This window comes from Mauremys reevesii, linkage group 2, assembly GCF_016161935.1.
Source record: "Mauremys reevesii isolate NIE-2019 linkage group 2, ASM1616193v1, whole genome shotgun sequence".
In the NCBI taxonomy this organism is placed as follows: domain Eukaryota; kingdom Metazoa; phylum Chordata; order Testudines; family Geoemydidae; genus Mauremys; species Mauremys reevesii.
The window spans coordinates 38,794,056-38,806,798 of record NC_052624.1 but is presented as its reverse complement, the minus strand read 5'-3'; the positions used below and the strand labels follow the sequence as shown (position 1 = coordinate 38,806,798).

Sequence of the window (12,743 nt, the reverse complement as noted above, 5' to 3'; positions counted from 1 at the left end):
TAAACAAAGACTGTGAATGGCTTGCCAATTACAGAACCAGTTTCTCCTCCCTTGGTTTTCACACCTCAACTGCCAGAACAGGGCCTCATCCTCCCTGATTGAACTAACCTCATTATCTCTAGCTTGCTTCTTGCTTGCATATATAAACCTGCCCCTGGAAATTTCCACCACTTGCATCTGAAGAAGTGGGTATTCACCCACGAAAGCTCATGCTGCAGAACGTCTGTTAGTCTATAAGGTGCCACAGGATTCTTTGTTGCTGAATATGAGGAGTTAGGTCAGATTTGTCTACATGGAGAAGCTATCACAAATTAAATTAGTTTTTTAATTTAAAGTGCAATACTTATTCCTCACTAGCTGTCAGTGCTGACACTCTTATTCCACACCAAAAGTGCCTTTGTGTGGATTAAGCTAAACTGCATAAAGGGACTTTAACATGGAATAAGTGTGTCCATGTGGACAAAAGAGCTATTCTGGACTGTTCCCTGTGTAGACAAGCCCCACGTGTTAATCATAAAATTCAGATGCAGATCTGGATTCTGATTTTGAATTATAACCCTATCATTGCCCACTGACCATCAGGGCTGTTCAGATTCACTGTTTTTTGTGTGAGCTAGTCTTTTGCTTAGGCCCCAGAACTGCACTCTGATGTGAATGGATGGACCCCTGTGCCCACGGAGAGCTCCACTGATTTAATTTGGTCTCTATATGGGAATAAGGGTTTTATCTGCATGAATCAGATTGTAGGACTGGAACCTCAAATATTATACTTTTATCACCAGTTTGGTCTCATCTTTTCTCTTTCACATCTGAGGTGTTTGTGCCTGAGAGAGAGAGAGTGGGATAAATTGTATATATATTGTATTTAGAATCATCTTTAAGCTGTGAGTTTCTATTGCAAAATATTCACTGGGGGAAAATGATAAAACTGCTCTTTTAAAATAATATTGCATTCCCAAAATAGCACTCTTGAAAATAATATATATATTAGTATATAAGTATGTGTGTTGGCTAAACTTTTAACTCTCCAAAAGCACTCAAGGAGCCATTAAAAATATACACATTATTTTCACTGGAAGTGTCTTTCTTTGTTGAGACAGTATCTTCTTATCAAAAATTCTTTAACATGTGATGCAGTGTCTCATGTTTCTAGAAAGATTATCAAAATTAAATAGACACAGTTGAACTTGAACTGTAGTTTGTTTCTCTGGGATTTAGACGATTTGTTTAACTTCGGGATGGCTTTAAAGACTGTTTTGTGCAAAACAAACACTGAGAAAAATGTGTCTAGAACAACCCACACATTTCATCCTCCTCCCCTCTGCTCCCCAAGCAGTAACTTTATCTGCATAAATTTATCTTCCAGCAAATTACATTGGACAACTTTCAAGTTAGATGTTCTGTGAAAATAAATAGAACTGATCTTTTAAAAAATAATCATGAGTGATCAGGAGTTTTAATTTAAAACAAAAAAACTGTGCTTCTTATTCTAACTTGTTGACATTTTAATTTGGTTTTTCAGCTATGGGAAATCTCCTGAGATAAGATTGAGTGTGATTCAGTTTATTTCATATAATACAACTATGCTCCAGCAGTGTTTGTGATAATGAACTATTGACATGCTTTTCAGCAACTGAAAGATATAGCACATTACCAAAGATGAAAACAGCAGCAAAAAAATAGCTGCTGGCTCAGCTAATCTATACATTAATCTACACTACAAATGCCTAAACCAGTGCTGTCTGCTGCCTCTTTTGCACCTCATAACTAATCATTGTGTTGCGTTGATGTGGACACAGAAAGAGAGACATACACCGTAGTATGGTTGAATGCAGAGGCTGCAACTGTGTTTAAAACTATTACCCAATGGTGGTTAGCCCCCCCCCTTTCCCCCCACCCCCCCAAAAAATTACCCAGCAGGGCTGTTCCATTGTGGACCAAAACTGGCAGCACTGGCCTGGCTTCTACAACCCTGAGGGTGGGTATGAAAGCCTCTCCGGGACTCTGACTGAAGCCAGCCATGATCCACTCCCTTCCTCCATGCTGGAGGTAGAAGAGACAAGATGAGGGGAACCACATGCTACATGAGATGTAGGAGATACCCTCTCACTGTGCAGTGTCATGCTGGAGACCAATGCCCAAGCAGCCCATTGCATTAAAGAGACTTCAGATCAGACTTTTATTGCATCAGCCACACTGGAACTCATCGCAGGAGACAACAGCAATCAGCTTGGGTATCTCTTGCCCCCCACCCTTGCATCAGGCATCTAGAGAGGAATCCACTCATTGCTTGAGGTGCTCCAAGAAAATATCCTACTCCTGTGTTGGATAGATATACCCCATCCTCTCTCAACAGTTTTGGGGGGCTGTTAAATTTAATTCCCTTATGGGAAATCACTATACCCCCTTGTCACTTTTATATACTTACCCGTTTCTCAATTCACTTCTTTCTTGGCCTGGTCAATCTTGGCAGGTCTGGCGACTCCTCACCAAACTTGTCTTGGTGTGAGCAGATCAAGACTATTTGAGGGGAAAGAGATGAAATGTGGCTGAAATCCCTCTTTATTCTAATGATCAAACTAGGCCCTTTTGCTGTGCCTAAGTAATTCTCCCCTAAGTGAATAATGATCACCGGCTGGGAATGGAAACAGCCTGCCATAGAGTGGATGAGGGGCACTAGCTGATCCCACAACCTCCTCTGATACCTCAGGCAAGCAACCAACATGGGAATGTAATCTAGATATGAGCCAGATTTTTGCCAGATGCCTCTTTATATGCCCAATAATTTTTTTTATTAAAGCTAATGTTTAAAATTATATAATACATAGGATAAGAAAAGAGTGTCTGTACATAGGTAATAATTGGAGATATACCAATCTCCTAGAACTGGAAGGGACCTTGAAAGGTCATTGAGTCCAGCCCCCTGCTTTCACTAGCAGGACCAATTTTTGCCCCAGATCCCTAAGTGGCCCCCTCAAGGATTGAACTCACAACCCTGGGTTTAGCAGGCCAATGCTCAAACCATTGAGCTATCACTCCCCCCAAAATAAAATATAATAGAATCATAGACTATTAGGGTTGGAAGGGACCTCAGGAGGTCATCTAGTCCAACCCCCTGCTCAAAGCAGGACTAATCCCCAAACAGATTTTTTACCCCAGTTCCCCAAATGGTCCCCTCAAGGATTGAGCTCACAACCCTGGGTTTAGCGGGCCAGTGCTCAAACCACTGAACTAGCTGTCCCCCCATCTGGGTATAGTGCTTAAATTATCCAAAAGTACAAAGGTTGGTTGAAAAGTCATACAATACATAGAGGACATAATCATCAATAACCCTATTAAGATTAATAAATTTAATGATACAATTTAGATATTAGCATCCAAATATTTGGGTACATGAACAGTTATGCAGAGAGTTGGTTATGGAAAGCAAATATATCAATGAGTGAAGATGGACAAACAATGGCTCTGAAGCCAAAGGGATGACTGCTTTTAATACCTTCATGGGGCAAGTAACCTTTTCACCACTCTCATTCAGCACAATTTTGGTACCATGACAAATCTGATCTGCTTTTAACTGACAATATCAAGATGACTTTTCCTTGATCCCATTGCAAGTTTCCTGTGGCAACACTTGGTTAGACTCATTGCTCTTTGAGCCAGAAACTATTTCCTCCAAGCTGAAAGCCCTCAAAAAGACCACCAGGAAGACTGCTGTAAATGGTACTGCTTTACTGACACTATTGCAAACTTGGGGAATTTAAGGACTAAATCTCTTTTTATCTGAATAATGATTGGTTTTCTGCAGTCTGCCTATGGTCCCCTTGAACATGGCCAACTTTCTAGTAATCTGCAAACTACACACTCAGTGCAAAAATTGGGGAATCCTTTTACCCCTTTACTCTTGACCTGCAATTGTAGATGAAGCCAGGCCTCAATGAACTAACTCTACCACAAACTGAATTACTTGCAGTTCTGGGATGGGCCATATGTGAGGTAGGCCTGGCACACCTTGAAATCCATAAACTCTCTGAAAATCTTGCTTTGTAAATTTGGAATGTCCGTGTGGCAGTGGAGTGTCATGCTAGCCGGAATGCAATCTGTAATCAAGGTTGCACATGGTATGAGGCATCACTATTGTGTCCTTTCAGCCTGTGTTGCTAATTCTCCAAATCTGAACACGAGACAGAGCATTGATCAGGCCATTATTAACACCAAGGACAGGTCAGGCTAGATGATCATAATGGTCCTTTCTGGTCTTGGAATTTATGTTTTCACTCTGGAAATGAACTCACTTATCCTGGAATCTGTTACCCAAATAAAGATGGACCCTAAGATAGAGGAAAACCCCCAGAAATCTGATGTCTTTGGTGATTCCCTGGATGATCCAGCCACCTCTGAGCACACCATTTCCCTTGGAAGTTGTGACAGGGTATACAAACTCTGCACTGGTTAGGTGAGGGTTAATGAACTGCTGGAAGCTCAAGCAGCCCTGCCTCACCACACCTACAAGATATGGCAGGGCTGGGGGAAGCTCAGCTGACTTAGCTGCAGCCCTGAGTGGACCACACACTTTCACATCCTCAGCTCCTGGAGGATACTATGGCTGAGAATAGGGATTGTTCACACAACCACAACCAATCTGAAGGGAAGGGTTGGCCAGACTCTGAATAGTTACTCTAGTACTATTGTTAGTGGTTCATCTTTGGCCATTGAGGTAGACTACAGCCTGTGAGAGGCCCCTTGAAGGAAGGGAAGCCTGGTAAGGGTGCTTGTCAGTTTGTTGGTTTTCTTTTTTCCTTTTTGTGGGCCTCTGATATCCCAGAAGGGGTAGGCTTCCACAGGACTCAGCCAGAGGGCTGAGTCTCCCACAGCTGTATCATCCTGACTCTGAGGACTGCAGGTTGGGGGGGTACAGGGCCCCATCACACCCCAAGGGGGTATTATAGGAGACAAACATCATGACAGAGGTACACTTGGAAGCCCATGCCACCATCTGTGTCTAAGTGGACCTGCAAGTCCACATCCAGCGTTCACTCTGCATGCCAAAATGATACCCCATTGTATTCTGACAAAAACATATCCCAAAACTTTAGGTCCCCTCTCATTTCCTTGGTCAGCCAAATATAGTGATGAGGCCTGGTAATACCAATTGTGGCTGCAGCTAGTGTATATTAAAATTACTTCCAGGAGCCATAACCCTGCATGCAAAATTTAGATGGCCAGTGATAACCTGCAGCTGTCAGAGGCATGCTTTCTTGGTTGCCAGAATGATGGATAATAATTCTCACAATTCTGCCAATTTTTCAAAGGGGTGATGAGAAATACTCGCTGCAGTATCCAATTCCAAATGGGTATCAGGACCTCTCATGTTTTATCTTGTTAATGGGGCTCCCAGACAGTGTCTGTTTCTGTTCCTCCTACAAAAAGAAAATCACCAAGATAATGAGTGACTTCTCTAAGTCTGGATTCCCTGACCAGTGCTGATTCTCATGCAGAACTAAGCTTTTCAAGGGCTATGCAGGAGGCGGAGCATCCCATTGGTATAATTTTGTTCAAGTAAAATTGCTCCTTGAATTGAAACCCTAACAAACTATGTCAGAAGGGTGTACAGGCAGAAGTCTGAAGTCTGACTTTACCATTTTTTTGCTATCAGAATTCTTTCTTCACACATCCTTATGTTCAGTGCAGGATTGAAGGAGGGACAGCAAACCATGCAGACAGCAGGATCAATAGCAATTGGGAATCCTGGTGGTGCTGAAGCAGGGAGGGGTGGAGAACAGGACTGTCCCCTTCTAACCTGGGGTGGGCTCCCCTACTGTGCCAGAGACAGCACCAGCCACTTCAGCAGTGGATACGAGGCCATGGGATCCTGGCAGTAACATCTCACCAATGGCCCCTGTGTTCCAGATTGTCCATAAGGAGGGAATACCATCCATAATTCCCAGAGGCATTACCACCAAATGGGGAGCCCCTACTGCAGAGGGGCTAGAAGTGCCTCCACCTCCCTCCTCCCCCGTAGTCTCCCCAGCTGAAGCAGAGTGTAAGGCAGCCTCAGAAGCTCCCACCAAAGCAGGGGGGTCAGCAGGCTGTTTCTCCCTGGGGCTTGGGTTCCTCCTGTCAGTGGCTGCTCTTGTTCCCCTTTCTGCATCCTCTGGAGCATCTGGTCCCAATTCACAGTGACTAGGCCCTGAAGCTAGAAGTGCTTTGGTAGCTGTAATACGAGTTAGAGCTCCAGGGCTAGCCTTGGCAGCCACTATCCTCAACACTTCTGAGAGGGCACTGCTGGGGCTGTTCAGAGGAACCGGCTTGCTCTCAGGTTCCCCTAAGCTGCCAGGTACATATCTTCTGCTCTGGCAGTGACCCCAGAGTTGCTGCTCCGCTTCACTCATTATGCAGCTAATCACCAAACCCCACCAGTACCCCACTGCACAATGGCAGCAGTGATGGATGGGGCATGCTCCAGCGTCTGAAAGAAGTATACAATGTCTCTCCTGTTCCCCATGCTGGGCGGCAGGAAGGGGGAAAAGAGAAAGAAACAGCCCCTTCCTCCTGAACACACGGTGAAAGAGAATAGGAGGGGAAAGCAGGGGGGACTGCATGGAGCACTGTCATACTTGCTCCCGGTTGAGATCTTCCCCCACCCCATCTCTGGTACTCATGGCCCCATCAAACTGGCACCCCAACTAGTGAAGTGAGCATTAGTCTAATTTAGTGCCCATTCATGGAAGGTGCTGAGTGCCTTATCCATCCATTGATGAGATGACACCCCCTGAGTAAGCATTCAGTAACTTTCAGGATTAGGCCTGTGGAGATTTCTGGGACTGGGTTCATACTTTCCTAATAAATGTTATAACCATGCTGTTAAAAATCCAGGGTTCAATACAGTGACAAGAAAGACAGTGGAGATAAAAATATTTGTGTTAAATGGTTATTTCCTAGTGTTTAATCTTCATTACTGCATGAGAAAGCCCTGTACTGACATGAATAATAGTGTGTATTGAAGCATTTGAAGTAAATGGTAACTTGATGATGTTGGCAGTATCTCTTAAGAAAAATTTTTATGCATTCAAAGTATTTTGCTAGCCTCCACAGTTTCCTGTACATTTGTAGAGATGGTGAAAATGCATATATATGGGACTTCATATGTGGTGGGAAAAGGGTCTGTACTATATCTGCAGTAGTAAAACAGGACATGAGATCATCCAGGAGATAGACATTGACTTTTTTTGCAACCATCATCCTCCCCTCCCTGTTATTCCCTCTGCATTGTTTATTGCTATTACTCATTGTGTCTGGTCTACAATTTAGGAAGTCTTTTTAGTCATTTAGGCTATTTCTGGGTGCTTTATAAGTAATAATTAAGACTAAGATTTTGTCATGGTTATTTTTAGTAAAAGTCATGGACAGGTCATGGGCAATAAATGAGCTTTTACTAAAAATAATCGTACAAGCTGTGGGGCAAAAGCACACTCCCCTGGCTGCAGCCCCTGCCCCAGCTTCAGCCACTGACAGGTGCAGCCGAAGAATTCAGAGGTCTGGTAAAGTCATGGAATCAGTGACTGCTGTGACTAAATCATAGCCTTAGTACTAACTAACAATTTATAATTTCATTTGTATCTATTTCTCTGGGTATGGTTGCATTATATATTTGCTCAATGAGTCAAACCTTTACTGCATACAGTTTCTGAAAACAGGCCTCTTTGATTAGGTTCTTCCTATGAAACATGTGACTTTGAAACTGACCTGTGCAATATGATGCATGGTGAGGACTTACAGACTGGATGGACTAGGAGAAATGGCCTGACCAACATGGGATCTCCACATTCTGACCACAATGGGAATAAAACTGGTAAGGGTCCCCTATATTTTAAAAAAGGAATAACCATGTCTTTATGAACTCCCACCTGTTTTATTTCACCAACTTAAAATACTCATGTTCTGTTGGATGAATTGCACTGAACAACAGGCTTGCAATTATGTTGTGTGAGGTAGAATCTTTTGTGTCCAGAGATGTTTAGTTGTCTGTTTATAATCACATTGTTTCTGAAATATTAGGTCTATTGTAGGCAATAGCATATGTCTATTTGGCCCTTCCAAATGAGCAATTAGTTATATAATTAGTCACTTGGTGTGCAAAAAACACAATTACATGCATTTTCTGAAAGCATGGGCCTATTCTTCAGATATTCATATTATTATTCTGGGTACTGGCATTTTTTTGATCTATATCCTGATCAACCTGTGGTCCACAGACCCGTGATCCACAGAACTCCATGAATCTAGCTCCACCTGCTGCACTTGATACACCACCACCTTTGGGGTATCAAGGATGGATCAAAAGCAAGGTCACTGCCCTGCACCAGCCAGTAGAGCTGGCTCTGCATTGGGTGAAGCAAATATTGTCACCTTTCAGTGGAGCTTGTGATTCTGAACATATTGTATTTGTGATGAGGCCAATTACTTTGGAAGCACCAATAGGATGATGCACCTCCACGCTGCCTCCAATAAGGCTAGTGCCTGTATAGTTCCAGTTGGGACCCTATTAAACTACCATTTTAGCAAAGGTTGCACTGGAGCACAAACACAGAGCATCCTCTTGAGATGTATATATTTTAATCCAGAGCCATAACAAGGAATATTTATGCCCGAGGCAAGGGCCGGCTCCAGGCTTTTTGGCAGCAATTCGGCAGGGGGGTCCCTGAGTCCCTGTCGGAGGGAAGGACCTGCCGCCGAATTGCTGACACCGCGTCATTCATTCTTTGGCAGCAATTCGGCGGCGGGTCCCCGAGTCCCTCTCGAAGAATGAATGAAGCGGCGGGGGCAATTCGGCGGCAGGTCCTTCCCTACGACAGGGACTCAGGGACCTGCAGCCGAAGAAGCGGCGGTGGTAGAGCTTCCGCCAAAGTGCTGCCCATCGCAGTAGAGCTACGCCACTCCGCTTTGCGCGCCCGAGGCAAGTGCCTCACTCACCTTGCCCTTGTTACAGCACTGTTTTAAGCATATTCCTGAGCACCATTTCCTTAATGATCTTGAACTGTATCAATAAATCTAAGCTGTGCAGTCTACAGGCAATTTCCCTCATTCGTGAAATAGGAAATCCATTCAATAATCATGACTTAAAATTTTTGATTAATTATCTTTTTCTGAGTTAATCTTGGCTGTCCCCGGGAATTTTATACTTATTAATCAAGTAATCAATCTGTTTATATGAGAGATGTTTTGGAAGCCTATTTTGAAAATCAATTGGGATATTAAGAGATGTGCTGTATCAATGTATGAAGTCAGCAAAAGCTCAGTGCACAGTAATTATAAGCAAGATATGGATCATTCTAAAATAAATTATAATCTGTTCATATCAAAATATGTAGCCTAAAAGACCTGCAAAATTAATGGTATGAAAGGAAAAAGAAGAAAATATAGTTTTTTTTATTGTTTTAAAATTGTTTTTAATTAAACCGATAAGAACATAGTGATTACTAGAGTCTCAGGCTTCAAAAGAGTCAGCCTTACTTTCTCTACTTACTTCACTTTAAAAGAACAAAATTGAAACCTATGGAAGATGATGGCAAATATATATATTTATATATATAGTGGTTTCCACAAAATCTCATTCTGTGTCCTTAAGCTAACATCCCACATTTTAAAAAGTGACCCATTTTATTACTGAGGTTGGAAGCGGTTTTCTGGAACACAGTTAAGGAAACAGTTATTTGAGAGTTATATAAGTGCTGGGCGAACCTCACTTCAGACTTGCTCCAAAGCCCATTGAAATGAATGGAAGGACTCCCATTGATTGTAGGCTCTGTTACTAGAGGCCTGGTTACCCTTCCTATTAAGGTTACCTGACACTTCCCATTATAAGACCCTGTTTTCAGTTGCTTATAACTTTGCCAAACTATAACTGTTTGGGTTGAATCTTATCATGCTGGGCATCTGCCTCAGGTTAAACATTTATGGAAAATTTTAACCAAACGGACTCAGTTATTTCTGAGAACAAGGCTAGGGGAAAATAGATTGTTTTGCTCATGTTAAAAAAATTCTGGTGCTTTTTCTTTCAGTTGCTCAACTCCCCCACGCTTTGGAGCAAGGTCTTCAAACTTGGCAGGGGGATGGCCTTTGTACCAAGGATGTACTTTTTGACATTCCCATGAAAATCTGCCCAAATTTGGCCAAGTTTCTGAGCTATTGAAAAATGATAGTTTGCACATGCTCCGTGTGATCTTGCTAGAGCTTTATAGCTAAATTGCCCAAAGATTCCATCTGCAGTGGGCATGCGCCTGTCAGCCTGGGACTGAGCAGAACTCTCTGTAAAGTTGCAGCTCTGTGCTGCTGCAGGCTGGGCCAGGCAGGGGAACAGAGCAAGAAGATGATGTCTCCTGTGCTGCCAATGGATGCTCCCTATTGGGCTCAGAAAGTATGGCAGAGGAAGCTACTTGATTCAAATGCAAAGGGGACAAGAGCCTGATTGGAAAGGGGGGTAGAGGGGATGACATGGCCACTAACGGGAGGCTGTTGGTAAGGAGGAGAGGGAAAATGGGTACTGGGGTTGGGGGAACATTAGGACTGGGGATTGGGGGGATACTGGGAGTTAGGGAGGGGAGACTAGGACTGGCCAGGTAGGGAGGCTGATCTGGGAATCAGTGGGGTGGGAGAAAGGAGATGTGGGGAAGGGGAGACAGATCTAATGAAAAGCCAGGATGTGGGGAAAATGCTGGGACTGATTGGGTAAAGAGATGGGAACAAGGAGCTGGGGGAGGGAGGGAAGGGAGGGGAGACACTGACATTAGATGAGAAGCCTCTGAACGGAAACTGGAACTAGGAACCAGTGGGGATGAGGGATGTGAGGAGGAATGGGGGTTGGATGACTGGAGACAAGGGGAGGGGAGAGAATTCGCATGATTACAAACCTAGAAAATTGTGCACAAAAATAAACCACATTAAAAGAATATTATTATGGTTGTAAAATAAGTCATGCACTGAAAAGTTAGGAAATGTTGGAATTAAGGTTATCTGTGCAACCTTAATTTGGCCCTGTTGTGCATATGCCTGATACAGTCTTTAATTACAACTATTTTTTACACAGAACTCCTGCCTCATTCTATGGACAGGATGGATTGTGCTCAAAAGGGTGTGGTAAAAATAAATTCATTAATGTTTATGAAGCACTCAGATACACATCATAGAAAAGCCCATGAGGGAGTTATTAATTCTGTCTTCAGAGCAGGGTTTGCATAGTGTACAGTCAATAAGGCTTGGGTCCTCACCTTGAACTGTGAGTAGAGTACAAAATATTGAATATCTGCTTATTCTTTTAACATAGTTTGTAATGTATACCACAAAAAATATCCTGGAAAAAGTCCTCTTATAGATAAATCTCCTCAATGTAATTATTTATCTGTTATTTCCATTCAGTTACCTTTTCTAATTACGAAATAATGTAATTTTTCTGGTATGTTCTATAGATTTGTTAGAATACCACTGGTTCTTAAACCTTCTATTTTATTCTTCTTCTTTTTTTAAATAGCCTATTTCCTCTTATTGTCCTCTGAAGTGGCCTCATCTCCTGCAACTTTAAGGAGCAGAGTTTTCTTCCCTACTGATAGCAAACACATTTGCCAGGTATTTGGACTGCACCTTCCTTTCATTATATTCTTGTCATTGTGATTTGCTGGAATAATCAGAACTTGTCTTTGTCCTAGATTGCATTTTACTATTGGATTGGTCAAATGAGGGGAACATTGATGGTGGGACTCCAAACACATTCTGATGGTGCTTTTGAAAACATCTGGCAAGAAGCAGGAGGGCTACAAAACCAGTGGAGAACAAATGTGATCACAATCAATAGCACTGAAAAATTTGAGGTTTGTAAATTTCTACAATGTATATTTATAATGGGGAGATTAGCATATGGTGTGAAGAGAAATATAAAAATTATCTTAGGTCTGGAAAATAATGTGAATCAAAAAAGGGATAGATGCACATTTTAGCTATTCAAGACCAGTATCATTTATTATTGCTTGAGTTCAACTTGTGGTGGAACTACTTGTGGTGTGTGGAAGCTAAAAACTGAAACCCACTTCAAATGTGCTCAGATTTTATACAGAACAATCACCCTTATAACATCATAAATTGGAACCTATCCATAAAAATTACTTGTTTCAGAGCTGAGATTAGTTATTGTATTCTTTCAGGCTCCAAAGAAGTTAACTGTTTTGCTGGACTGGAGCTTTTTGTATATTTGTTGGCTGTTAATTTTTATAGAGATTTGCTAGGTGATTAAATATTTACAATATTTAGTCGAGCTTTGAGACTTTGTTACACAATATATTTATGCAGTCCTTTCACTAGTTCTCAATTGCTGTAACCTTCTAAAAGTTTACTCAATTAGTTTCAACACTTTTATACATTAGTCTATGCGGACCACTAGCACAGTAAGGGATAGCATCATGGTTACAAAATGACATCATACATAATGTATTCTCACTGTTCTGCAGAATACTGTTTTTAAAATATCAGGGTAATTTTACTCCTAGCTTGTTATTATGAGGAACTGGCTATTATGCTTACCCTTCAGGTAAGGACCATCTGGTTATAAGAGCTCAGTAAGTCTCTGCTTTGTAATACATCTGACCAAATGCCTGATTACGCAATATACTTAGGGTGACCAGACAGCAAATGTGAAAAATCGGGACAAGGGGTTGGAGGTAATAGGAGCCTATATAAGAAAAAGACCCAAAAATCGG

General features: G+C 42.1%; 1 protein-coding gene across 1 annotated transcript in view; it reads left to right on the top strand.

Moving 5' to 3' along the window:
* Window positions 1-12,743, top strand: part of MALRD1 (MAM and LDL receptor class A domain containing 1) — a 476,497-nt gene that overhangs the window by 76,964 nt on the left and 386,790 nt on the right. Inside the window, exons 3-5 of the mRNA XM_039526296.1 lie at window positions 7,709-7,849; window positions 11,525-11,619; window positions 11,700-11,861. Of these exons, the coding sequence (XP_039382230.1) occupies window positions 7,709-7,849; window positions 11,525-11,619; window positions 11,700-11,861 (398 nt within the window). The remainder of the gene's footprint in view (window positions 1-7,708; window positions 7,850-11,524; window positions 11,620-11,699; window positions 11,862-12,743) is intronic.